This window comes from Molossus molossus, unplaced genomic scaffold (genome assembly GCF_014108415.1).
Source record: "Molossus molossus isolate mMolMol1 unplaced genomic scaffold, mMolMol1.p scaffold_m16_p_7, whole genome shotgun sequence".
NCBI lineage: Eukaryota > Metazoa > Chordata > Mammalia > Chiroptera > Molossidae > Molossus > Molossus molossus.
In genome coordinates this window covers 107,641,295-107,654,520 of record NW_023425401.1, presented here as the reverse complement: position 1 = coordinate 107,654,520, position 13,226 = coordinate 107,641,295, and the positions used below count along the sequence as shown (strand labels likewise).

Here is a 13,226-nt window from a genome sequence, read left to right as displayed (position 1 = left end):
GGACTTATTTTTATTGAAGGAGAGGAAAAACACTGTCTTATTTACATGTAAACACTTGATTGCATTATTTATTGACTTGGTAATGCACTTTTCTAGGTCACTTGTAAATAAATTTAGTTGCTATTTACAAAGAAAAAAATAATATGTTAGTGTACTCATTATATAATATAGTGACCTTTACTTAAATACAGTCTTAACTTTCAACGCACTAACATGCTTTCTTTCCTTTGTAAATTATGGGATTACAGAACCAGTAGGTCTGTCTCCTGAGTCTTTTGAGCAGATTTGGGAGGGAGCGAGGGCTCTTTTCTCTTGTCTTAGAAAATAAACGGATGGCTCTCCCAAGTGTCTGCTTTGATTCTCATTCTGAATGTATCCATCCTTTCTTACTTCCTGAAGGAACTGGTTTCTAAGTCATTTTCTGTTGCTGTTTGCCTCTCTTAACCACTTGTTGGTATGTACTTAGAGAATTTAGTCTTATGTTAACTCTGCTGGTCCTTCTGCCCCTGTAGCTTTTCGAATCATGCAGCCTTTGTTTCCTTTCTGGCTGAAATAGATGGAGCATTTCTTAAATGACTGTAAAGTCTTTTGAAAGGAAACTAATACAGTAAAAGTATTTCATGCTTTTCCAAAGGGTCATTTAACAAAAAAGAAAGGTCACTTATACTGTTTGAGATTATATTTTAAACCTCTAAGATATCTTATGTTTAAAGAGTGAATTCTTTAAAATGTCCTTTATTTTGTGCAACTAATATACAGGCAGAAGTTGCATTTAACTTGTTGTTTTTCTCTTGAGTCTTTGTATATAGTTTGTGTTTAAAAATTATTGTTAAATTGACTATTACAAAGATTGTCTTTTCCCAAAATGCAAAACCAAATTTTGACAAGTATTTTAAAAGTAAGCAGAACGAGCAAAAACTAAAAGAAATGCTTGTCTAGTCTGCAGTGTTAAAAAATGCTTATTGCTCTGAAGAAGAAAATTTTATTAAACCTAGAACTCTGTCACAGTTTAGCTTGATAACATAGATTGACTTAAATTCACTGCTTAAGATTATTTTCTCTTACTATATTTTATAAAATAATATCACTTGTACCATTTTGGGAGGTTGAAGCAGATTCTTGGAACAGATGTAGCAGTTTTATATCAGCTAATGTGAATATCTGCGGGGTCAGTGAAATTCCTATTATTCATTTTTCCAATTAGAAGTCATTGCAAAATTATAATTGTAAAAATTCAGGTAACACACAAATATATAAAACAAGGCAAAAGTCTCTGTGATCCAGTCCCTGTGACTTTTATTCTTTGAGAGTTCTTCTATATCTATATCTGAGAACATGTTAATAATAATGATAATGCATATTTGATTTTGGAAAAAGTTACTCCTGGACAAAATGTGCCTGTTGTTTGGGGCCATCACTTTAAAGCCCATGTCCAGCCCTGGCCGGTTTGGCTCAGCGGTTAGAGCGTCCGCCTGCGGTCCGGAGAGACCCGGGTTCGGTTCCCGCTAAGGGCATGTACCTCGGTTGCAGTTTGTCCTCGGCCCTGGTTGGTCGTGCGGGTGGCAGCCACTCGATGTGTCCCTTTCACATCGATGTTTCCCTCTCTCTCTCTCTTCCTCTCTCTCCCTCCTACTCTATCTGTACAAAAAATAGAAAAATGTCCTCGGATGAGGATTAAAAAAAATAATAAATAAATAAAGCCCATGTCCAGTCTTTACTCTTTAAGATGCATAGTGTTGGACACTATGAGTAAAACATAATTAATTGCCCTATTCTTTTTTGGGGGGGGCGTTAATCCTTACCTGAGGGAATTTTTTTTTTTTTATGTTAAATAGAGAGAGTGGAAGGGTGGGTGGTGGAGGGAGAGAGACATTGATTTGGATGCCTCTCGCACACGCCCCAACTGGGGCTGGGGTTCGAACCTGCAACCCAGGTCCCTGCCCTTGACTGGGAATCAAACCTAAGACCCTAACCACACGGACCGGGGCTGCCCTATTCTTAATTGATGGACATTTAGGTTTTTATTTTTTACTTTTCTAGTTAGTGTTTCAGTGAGTAGCCTTCATATGCATCTTTGCATCTTTTGATTAATTTTGTAGGAAGAGTTCCTAGAAATAGAATAATAACTAGGTCAAGAGGATATGCATATTTAAAATTTTAATAGAGATTACAAAATTGTCCCTCAAAAGTTTTACCTTTATACTCTTACTAGCCATTTATGGAAGCTTCTGTTTACATTCCCAATATCAAATATTATCGTCTTTTTAATCTTCAGTGTGATAGGTAAAAATTATTAGTTTCTTTGCCTCTATTTGATTCTTCAGTGAGGTTATCTGTTGTTTATGTTTCTTTTATGAATTGGCCTGTTATGGTCTTGAATCTTTTAAAATGAGGTTGGGTTTTTTTGTTAAGATTTTAAAGGACTTCTTATATATTATAAATATCAATGTATAATCATCTGTTTTGCAGATTTCCCCCTCCCCATTTTGATGTTATTTTGGTTATGCAGAAATTTTAAATGTTTATATAGTTAAATTAGAATTCTTTTGATTTCTTTCTTAAGGGCTTAGAAAGTCTTTCTCCACTTCAAGATATAAATTATCTGTCCATCTTTACTTTTAGTTCTGTTTTCATTTTTTAATTTTATTATCATTTAATGCATCAGGAATTTCCTTTGGCATAGTGAGTGGGGATTTGATTTAAATTTTTTTCCTATTGAGCTTTATACTTGTTTCAACGTTGTTTACTAAATAACCCGTGAATGATTTTAGAGCAGTTATATATCCGTGTTGCAAAGATTAACCCGATTGGTGGTCACCTGAGCAGATTTACCACCTGAGGAAGGACTTGGTGCGTCTCCTCAGAGACTCCGGCCGGCTGACAGTCTGGCATCTCTTTAACTGGGGCCTCGCTGCTCTACGTCGTCCAGCCCCGCATCCACTCACGGGAGCGAGACTTCACAGCGATTGTGTTGCCACAGCTTATGGAAACCAAGGGCTTGTATAATACTCTTTGTTCTGTTTCTTAGTTTTTGTGGGTTTCTTTTTTGTTTGTTTATTTTTCCATGAGGGAAATGGTCTTATTTTTCACTCACAGGACTCTTCTTGAATTAGGTACTTGAGTTTGCCTGTAATGGATGAACATGTCTTTGTTACCTGCGTCATGTCCTTTGTTAAGTGTTTTTAGTTTTACCAACTTATGTCCCGTAGTATTGTTCTGTTTCTGATCTCCAGTATTTTAGCAAAACTATAGATTAAGAAGAGGCATTTACCCCAATAGCCCCTTCAGACCCTGACTGCATTGGGCTTTAACAGTTAATATATTCACTAGGTTTATATATTTATGATCTCTTTCATTCAGGATTAGGTGTTTGAAGCTAGGATGCAGGAAAGACTTTTAAGCATCTAAACTTTCTGAGGTTGTATTCCAAATGTTAATATGTTCTATGTTAAATGTTACATATGGCTCTCCCTCCCCCAGAAGTGTTAAGAACTGATGCTTTTAGGGCGACATCTTTCTACTTTGCTTATATGAACTCGGGGGCAAGAGCCCTGGGCTACAGGTAGAGGTTGACTCCCCAGCCAGATGGCTATGCAACATAAATACTTAACAACAAAATAGAAATAATTTACAGGCTGGAGTGAACCACTCCTTCATTCCTTAGCTCCAACACCCTTGATTAGCTGCTTGTATTAAATACATCTGTGTCGATCAGGGTTTTTCTTTGCGCTGTATTTCTGACCCTCCTGCTGGAGCACTCCTCTCCTTGGCTCACCTCTGAACCCTCCTCCTACCTTGGTATGAGTCCTTGCTATCGAACCTCTTAACCTGACCCAAACTTGATATTTGTCTCATTACAGTTTTTCCTTCAGTACTTCCTTCATGTAAAGCAGTCTGAAATTAAGTTCCTTACATTAGCATCTCACCAGGAGGATTAGCAAATTTACAACGTGGGTGTGTTATCTTTACTCTGATCTTGAGGAATATGGGTAGTTGCAGACATCACGCTCAGCTTTTCTCTCGAGGTGGGTGGCAGCTGGTGCTCCTCCTGCCCCACTCTTTCCTGCACCTTACATGAGACAGCTCCTTATTGTTTTACTCGGAACAGCCGAAGGATATCAGACATTATCAACAGTTCATTGTGTCTGTTGCGTGAATCAATGGACCAACCAGTATCCAAGAATATTTTTGACTTGGCTAACTGACCTTTTTCCCCCTACTACAAGGAAGTCGGACTTAACCCTTCTGATGTTAAAGATTGTTCAGAAACTGGGTGGCTATGGCCATTGTCCTTTGGGATGCCTCACTGTAAGATGGGGAGTCATCTACCTCATAGGGTAGTGGTGAGTTTTAAAGAAGTTAACTTTGGTAAAGTCTCTAGGCACAGTGCTTGGCACATAGTAGGGTGTGTTAATTTCTTTCCCTTCCCTGCAGGCCATTCACCTGCTCTTCCCTCTACGATTTTCCATAACACAGTTTTTACTTGGAACCAGCCTTCTGCCAAGAGTCTCAGTTGGGTTGTGTACTCCTCCAACTCCTATTTTTGGCTTGACTTCCCTCTCCAGCTCCCAGTGGTCCAGCCACACAGTCGCCTATTGTACCAGCTGGTTGATGTAAGTCTATCCATCCTCAGAGGAACCTGGTTACTTACCAGTAAGCTGTGTTTCTCTGAAAATGTAGCATCCTTGATAATTAATGTAGTTTTTTCTTTCTTTATCATTGATGATGAATCAATCATCTATGATAACTTCCTTGTGTGATCCTCGAGTTGGAACTTAAATTAGAGAATTTAATTTGTTGTCATTGGTGGTCTCCTTGTGAACTTCTGAGTCCAGGACATGTGACTCTGATCAGGAAAAATGCTGTGGAGATCCACGAGGTCAAATTCTTTTCAGAACTCTGAGTGATAGGAGACTTAATAATGTAACTGTCAAGGATGATACATTTTCAAAGAAAAATAGTTACTGGTAAGTAACTGGGATTTTTGAGTAATTATCCTATAACTCAGTAAATAAGAATTCCCAAACTTGTTTTTACCAACAAATGCTTTTGCATTTGAATATTATTTCATAAATGAAAGGAGTATGGTTATTAGTTAAGGTTGATAGTTGAAGAATGGGATAGGTTTCTGGAGATGCTCTGTAGATAATGAGGTGGTGTAGACCTTTACTTTTCTAAATAGATGCTTTCTTAGCTTTAAAGAGAAATTCGAAGTTGAAGTCTCCAGTAGGGAGAATCAGCAAATGCAGTCCAGAAACATTTTTTGAGTGCTTACTCTTTTTTGAGACACTGTGCTGAGTATCGTTGTGAGACAGTGAGGTACAGCCACACTCTGCCTCCGCCGCTCTGCCCTCAAGAGAGCTTGTTGACTCTCGTATGATGGCGCATGGGAGAAGGACAGGTGTGGGTGGAGGTAGTACTGAGTACTTAGTTTTTGCTGTTTTATTTCTATGCTTCTGTCAGTTCTTTCTGTTCATGGGAATACTCAGCTGACCTCATTCAGTAGACCCAGAGCCTTTTCTACATGGCCAGAGCAAACAGATGAAGCAGAGCCAACATTCCTCCTGCCTAGTAGTTGAATATTAGGCTGTCTACCCTTAAGTGTGATCTTGGATTTAGATTAAAGCAGGCAAATAAGTCAGAGTTGGAGAGGCAGCTCACTCCCCTGCAACCCCCCCCCACCTCCAGGCCAGGCTTTACAGGGGGCTAATCTTCAGAATTAAAGTAATAGAATTAATTACCCCTGCCAAGTATAAAATAAAAATAAGAAACTGTAATTGTTTTGTAAGAAATGAAAGTGATTCTGTAGTTAAAATCACTGGACAGTGTATAATACTTGCCCCAAAGTTACTGGGTTAAATATTCCTACTTAGGAAGGAAGGAAGAAGACTTGGTAGTGAGAGTATAGGAGGAGGGGGCTGAGGGAGGAGATGCGATGCAGCACTCACTGCACGGCTGTAACTGATGAAGCTCTTGGGTGCTGGGGTCAGATGTAGGCTTCCATCCTGGCTTGGGAACTTACTGCCTTTCTGACTAGGCCAGTTATTTAACTTCTCTGAACCTCAATGTCCTCCTCATTTGTGATGTTGTGAAGCTAAAGGCCGAGATGAGAGTGGTTTAGATAATGTCTATAAAGCACTTAGCACAGTGCCTGCAACATAGTACGTGCTCAATAAATGTTAACTACTGTTATTGGATTATAGGACGGATGGATGAAGAATTGTGTCAGACTACAGAGTGGAATGGGAAAGATTGTGGGTTCTGGAGTACTAGTAAACTGTTCACACCTTATTTATTTGAGCTATGAGCTTTCTAGTATTATCTTTATCTTTGCCCTTTTGGAAAGCAGATTGATGGATTAATCACTGTCACAGTTCTTCCTAACTGATTTGTTCTTAAACCTTCACTTCCACTGAGGAAGGAACTACTTTGTGCTGCAGTGACTGTGACTGTGGCCAGCTTATCCCCTGGCCTGAGGAAATGCTGAGGGCCAGGTGTGGCCGCTATGCAGTGACATGCACTCTGATGTCACCAGGTCCAGTCCTGCTATTTTTAAGACCTCTTAAATAAAAATCAAAAATGTTTTACAGTTGTGTATATATTATTATTATTATTTGCTTTATTTTACAATTTCAGTTCTACTTTTTTTGGTTCTATTTTCATTGATTATAGATTATGAATGTATATCCAGGGTAATTTTGAGAAGGCTCTGGAGACCTGATAATTGGGTAAAGGTACTCTTTAAGAAAAGCTGGATTCCTAGACAGGATGGAAGGTGACAGGGCACAGATTATTACCGTATTTCATAGAATCAAAGATGCAAACTTTAATATTATCTGAAACCATCATGCACTTTAGAATCATTGTGGTAAGAAAGCATCATATAGTTTAACTGAAGCATTATTTTCTTAGTGATACAGAAGATACTGAAATGGATGTCATCGTGGATTGGATGAAATACGGAATTTGAAGGGAATATAGGCCGTTAGAGACTATAGAACTTTGGTATCTTGGCAATATGTTTAGGGTCTTCAGAGCCAGACTTCCTGGGTTTAAATTCTAGCCCTGTGTGACTTTGAGCCAGTTACTTATCCTTTCTTTACCTTACTTTTCTCACCTGTAAAATGGGGGCTGAAGACACTCCCCATCTTACAGTGTTGTAATGAAGATTAAATATGATCAGACATGTAATGTGTGTAATATAGTGCTTAGCACATACAAAGGTAATAACATTAGCTGTTATTATTAATAGTTTAGAGATTATACTTTGCAGAGTTGATTTGAATCCATTTTGTTGTGATTGAAACTCTGATCTATTACCCTTTAATGTTTGTGTTATCACCTGATAATTCAGCAAATGACACCTAGGCTTTTTAAAAGGGAAGATAAAGATAAGAAAGGTTAACCTAACAAGTTTCCATATTCTAATTAAGTAAGATTTAAGTGGCATATTTGATATCTATATTATTCCATGTGGTTGAGGTGTGGAAGAAATTTTGAGCAGTTAACCTAAAGCTAATACAAATATAATTTTGATTGGTAAGTATGGGAAGGACTGGAGGGCTTTAAAAATTTGCAAAATTGGAAGCATTTTTTCCCTATTCTAAGTGAAAGTGAAGGAGAGAATCCTTTTTGGTTTTTATGAACTTTACCGTCTTAGGTAAAGATAGTCATTTTAAAATTTCCTTTAAAAAATTATGTAAGTAGGCAGCATCTCTGTGTAATATGTTTGCTCCAGCTTCAGATTCTCTTATTCTTACGAGTCATTTTTTCTGTTCTAGTGTTCGGTGACCAGTGACTTGGATTTTCCAACACAAGTCATCCCATTAAAGACTCTGAATGCAGTTGCCTCAGTGCCCATAATGTACTCTTGGTCTCCCCTGCAGCAGAATTTCATGGTATGTAAATAATGTATATTCTGCTTCTTTTATAAGCACTATTTTAAATAAATATCATAGATGATTTTCTCATCAAGATCAGACAAGGTATGAGTAAAAAAGCTATGAATTATGGTAGCACACAGTGACATGTTTTACTGATTTTTTATATATCTTTAAGTCTTTGCAATGTTGCTCTTTTCCTAGTCCTTTCTAGTTAAAATATTCTTCAGAGAAACTGTTAAGCAAAAACTATACTTGGGGTTAAAAACAGTTAAAAGATGAACTTTATAGTTCTTAGCCTTGAAGACGTCTGACTGAAGTTTTGTTAATTGAGAACTTATTTAAAACAATTTTAGGCAGCGTGTTACTAAATGATAATGTACACCATGGAATATTCTCAGGGCTTATAAAACACAAGCGTGTTTCCAGAGATAACACTGGCCCAGTAGCTTTTTTTTTTTTTTTTTTAATAATCCTCCCCTGGGGATATTTTTTTCCCATTGATTTTTAGAGAGAGCGAAAGGGAGAGAGATACACTGATGTGAGAGAGACGACACATCGATTGGTTACTTCCTGCACGAGCCCTAACTGGAGCTAGGGATTGAACCTATCACGCAGGTACATGCCCTTGACCAGAAGTTGAACCCTCATTGTTATAACCACTGAGCCACACTGGTCAGGGCCCAATAGCTTTTGTAATAAAATACTAGTACAGTCAAACTTTGGTTCTCTATTGTCTCCCATCTCAAACAGTTTGGTTCTCAACCAATTTGTTCACAGAAAACTACCTCGATTGTTGAATAGAACTTTGATTCTTAGCCTGACAGCTCTTTCATGCTGATATATCAGCATGACAAAAAGCATTTTTATTCTTACATCTGGAGAACTGGGTAAAGATATCTGCTTATGAAAAAAACTGCTGTATTTTAGTTATTATTTTAAAAAATTGACACTTAGCATAAGGCTGCTTTTTAAATTTATTATGTTTTAGGTGGAAGATGAAACTGTTTTACATAACATTCCTTATATGGGGGATGAAGTTTTAGACCAGGATGGGACTTTCATTGAAGAACTAATAAAAAATTATGATGGGAAAGTACACGGGGATAGAGGTGAGCCATGTGTTTATTCTCTTGGAAAAGGGGGCCAAAGAATTGTTTATTTTTATTTTTATTTTTTTATTCTCACCTGAGGATATTTTTGCATTTATCTTTAGATAGAGGGGGAGGGAGAGATGGAGGAACAGAGAGAGAGAGAGAGAGAGAGACATTGATTGACTGGTTGCTACCCACACGACCCCAACCGGGGTCAGGGACAAACTGCAACTGAGGTATGTGCCCTTAGTGGGAACTGAACTTGGGTCTCTTCTGGTCTGCGGGCTGATGCTCTAACCGCTGTGCCAAACTGGCCAGGGCTTGAGAGAGATTTTGATTTGATTTTTTTTTTTTTTTTTTTAAGCATAGATATGAAAAAGATTTTTTAATATTAAATTTTGTGCTGGCTTGGCCTGACTCACAAGCTTAACATTTTCAGTATTTTCCCTATTTTTAAATTGAAGGACCATGTTTGCCACATGAAAATTATACCTAGTTGGCTATAGTAGATTACATCAGTAACATAAATTAAATAGAATTGTTTGAGTATATGTAGATTTTAAGATTCTTTAGTAGTAAAATTTGTTAGAATTAGGGCTCTGCTTATGTGACATGGGCTCCAAAGGGCTCTACTCAGTAGAATACCTTCCCCACCAGGCCAGTGCAGTACCTGAGATTCTGTCACTAGAATCATGGCTTTGGTGTTTTGTGTCCAGGAGAGCCTGCTGAATTGCCTGGCAGGAGGGTGATAGGTGTAACATCGTCAGTTCTCATCATTAGTGGAAAGCAAGGCCTGCCAGGTACATTGTTTCAGAAGAGGCCAAGCCACAGTTAGTTTCAGAGAATTAGGTTACAGCAGAGGCCCTGGTAACTTTGTGGGAGGGATGATTAAAGAGAAAATGACAAGGATTGAAGGTAAATTCTGTTCCTAACTTTGCCTTGGGCCAGTCCTGAAAAGGATCTTCTGCCCCTCATTTTAACAGTGTTATACTCCTGATGGATGGGCACTCGCTATTCCAAATTAGAAAAGGTATATGTAAACTTTTGTCATTACTGCTTTTCTCTGTATATTTCTGATATTTGATTTGGTGAATTTCAGAATGTGGGTTTATAAATGATGAAATTTTTGTGGAGTTGGTGAATGCTCTTGGTCAGTACAATGATGATGATGATGATGATGATGGAGATGATCCTGATGAAAGAGAAGAGAAACAGAAAGATCTGGAGGAGAACCGAGACGGTATGTCTGCGAGGTTTGTGTGTAGCCCTTACAGCATCTTTAAAAAAAAACAAGTGCACCCAGCTGGTGTGGCTCAGTGGTTGAGCATGACCCATGCACCTGAAAAAACAAGTGGATCTTCATTCCTTTTTTGTTGTTGAAAATCACATCGATAGCAGAATAATTGAAATTAGAATATTATTTGAAACATTTCATTCTGCACTTACAGTGTCTTTATTTCCTTTGGCTAGCAAATGAGTTTAGTGTGGTTGTGGGTTTCACTGGGCAGTCACCATCATCCTCAGATAACATACTGACCATTTCTGTGTGCGAGCAGTATGCTGATCACTTTGTGCACCAGCTTGCTCGATCCTCATAGTGCTCTGCCGGTGGGTGGTTTCATGGCTGAGGAGGTACAGTGGAGTAGCTTAAGTTCACACTGTTGGGAAGAAGCGACCAGAGCACAATAGTGGTAACCAGCTCTGATACTTCAGAGCTCATTATTAAGACAACATATAAGAGTGTGGGGGAAAACTGCAGTTTCAAAGAATAAAATTTTTATAATAGGCACCTTAGTGCTCATGTTATTCAGTGCCTTCATTTATAGATGAGGAAACAGACACAGGTGGGACAGTGAGCAGCCATGGTCACAAAATCAGTTAGTAGTAGAGCTGGGATTAGAATGCACATTTTTCTGCCTCCCAGTCTGCTTAAAAATTTCCATATTGGATTTTTAATTTTTTGTTTGACCTATTATGCCACAGATATATGTAAAATATATTGGAAGTAAGTGAAACACAAAGTTGATACTTTCTTAGATGATGAGCTTTGTTACACATAGTTGTGTGGAGAAAATGAAAGTTGCAAACTTGTTTTCTTTCATTCTTTTTGTCCTTTCATACTTACCTGTTTAGATAAAGAAAGCCGCCCACCTCGGAAATTTCCTTCTGACAAAATTTTTGAAGCCATTTCCTCAATGTTTCCAGATAAGGGCACAGCAGAAGAACTAAAGGAAAAGTAAGATTTGTTCCTCTGAAGGAGTCTTACCTCGTGTGGGATGGGATGGATGTCAGCTGCCATTGGGTTTATTGGAAATGAAACTAATGTGGCTAATGAGCTCTCAGTTCATTTCTCACAATTGCCAAGACAGTTGAAGTAAAACATATCCTTGCCAAGCTCTGTCCTACAAGCCTTTATTGATGTAGAATACACACACACATAATTTGCAATAGTACATGCAGGGGAAAATATCTCTGGACACTTGTGGAAGTTTTACTATAGTTGATGTTTAACTTGAATATAAGAACATTTCATGAATTTGATTCTATATCATGCATAATACTTAATTGGCTTATCACAAGATGGTTGTAGCTAGACTTTTCTTTGGTGTTTTAGGCAAGATAAACAAAATAATACATGGAATCCATTTAGAAACTTTATTTTTAGAACAGTAACTTTTGTTTCCCATTGATTTAATTTCTCTTGGTTCATGTCAGGTATAAAGAGCTCACTGAGCAGCAGCTCCCAGGGGCACTTCCACCTGAATGTACCCCCAACATAGATGGACCAAATGCTAAATCTGTTCAGAGGGAGCAGAGCCTGCATTCATTCCACACGCTCTTCTGTAGGCGGTGTTTCAAGTACGACTGCTTCCTACACCGTAAGTGCAGTTATTGTACGTTTTCATTTTCTGTCTTTGTGGTGGGATTATGTCTTAGAGCAACTTGGAAATTGTCATTTGTTTCAACTAGAGTTTATCATTTAATCTTGCATTTAAGATAGAAAAGTGTTAGGATCAGTGTCTTGTTATTTTTTAATTTGTTGCTTGAGGGTTGCTCCAAAGTCTTTTGTACGCACATGTTTGATTTGGACTGCTGTCCCCCACTCACCTGGGATACAGGTCAGTGACTTTTCCATAAATGTTTCATAATAAAACGATTACTGCCCTGGCCGGTTTGGCTCAGCGGTTAGAGCGTCGGCCTGCGGTCCAGAGAGACCTGGGTTCTGTTCCTGCTAAGGGCACGTACCTCGGTTGCAGTTTGTCCCCGGCCCTGGTTGGGTTGTACGGTGGCAACCACCCGATGTGCCCCTTTCACGTCCATGTCTCTCTCTCTCTCTCTCTCTCTCTTCCTCTCTCTCCCTCCCACTCTATCTGAACAAAAAATGGAAAAATGTCCTCGAGGGAGGATAAAAAAACAAAAAACAAAACGATTACTGTGAACTAGCTGGTAGCCTAGGGCAACACTATAATATTGATGTTAGCCAATTTCTTCAACAAAGCTTGTTCAAGATGCTTATATATATTCTTTTTTTTTTTATCCTCACCCAAGGACATATTCCCATTTTTTGTTCAGATAGAGTGTGGCGGGGTGGGGGGGAGAAACATCGATGTGAGAGATTCACATTGAGTGGTTGCCATCCACATGACCCCAACTGGGGCAGAGACACACTGCAACCGAGGTACATGCTTTTTGTGGAAACTGAACCCGGGTCTCTCTGGACCACAAGCCTACGCTCTAACCACTGAGCCAAACCGGCCAGGGCTATATATTCTTACCTATATTGTGTTAAATCTTTTTTTGGGGTGGTGGGGAGTTGCCCTTTTAAAAATACCCACATTTGGCCTTGGCTGGTTTGGCTCAGCAGTTAGAGCATCAGCCTGTGGACCAAAGGTTTGCAAGTTTGATTCTGTTCAAGGGCATGTACCTGGGTTGCAGGTTCAATTCCCAGCCCAGTTGGGGTTGTGCAGGAGGCAAACAATCGATGTGTTTCTCTCACATAGATGTTTCTTTCTATCTTTCTCCATCCCTCTCTTTCACTGTATCTAAAAATCAGTGGAAAAATATCCTCAGGTGAGGATTGACAAAATAAATAAATAAGTAAATAAAAACCAAAATACCCACATTTGAATACAGGTAAAGCATAAAATGTTCTTAATGGAACTGAATTATGGCACACAGAATAGTACTTAATTTTTCTCACACTGCTGGGGAATGAAGTTAGGTAAATCGTCCAGATAACAAACTTACTTCT

General features: G+C 38.6%; 1 protein-coding gene across 19 annotated transcripts in view; it reads left to right on the top strand.

Moving 5' to 3' along the window:
- The window catches only part of EZH2 (enhancer of zeste 2 polycomb repressive complex 2 subunit), a 58,828-nt gene that overhangs the window by 33,144 nt on the left and 12,458 nt on the right, over positions 1–13,226 (top strand). For 14 of the 19 annotated variants that reach the window (XM_036246396.1, XM_036246390.1, XM_036246389.1 and 11 more), the window contains 6 exons: positions 4,566–4,613; positions 7,782–7,898; positions 8,872–8,992; positions 10,074–10,214; positions 11,108–11,210; positions 11,690–11,853. In XM_036246396.1, coding sequence (XP_036102289.1) covers positions 4,566–4,613; positions 7,782–7,898; positions 8,872–8,992; positions 10,074–10,214; positions 11,108–11,210; positions 11,690–11,853 — 694 coding nt within the window. Of the gene's footprint in view, positions 1–4,476; positions 4,614–7,781; positions 7,899–8,871; positions 8,993–10,073; positions 10,215–11,107; positions 11,211–11,689; positions 11,854–13,226 lie in introns of all 19 variants that reach the window. The other 5 variants (XM_036246403.1, XM_036246386.1, XM_036246399.1 and 2 more) reach the window with 2 other exon arrangements.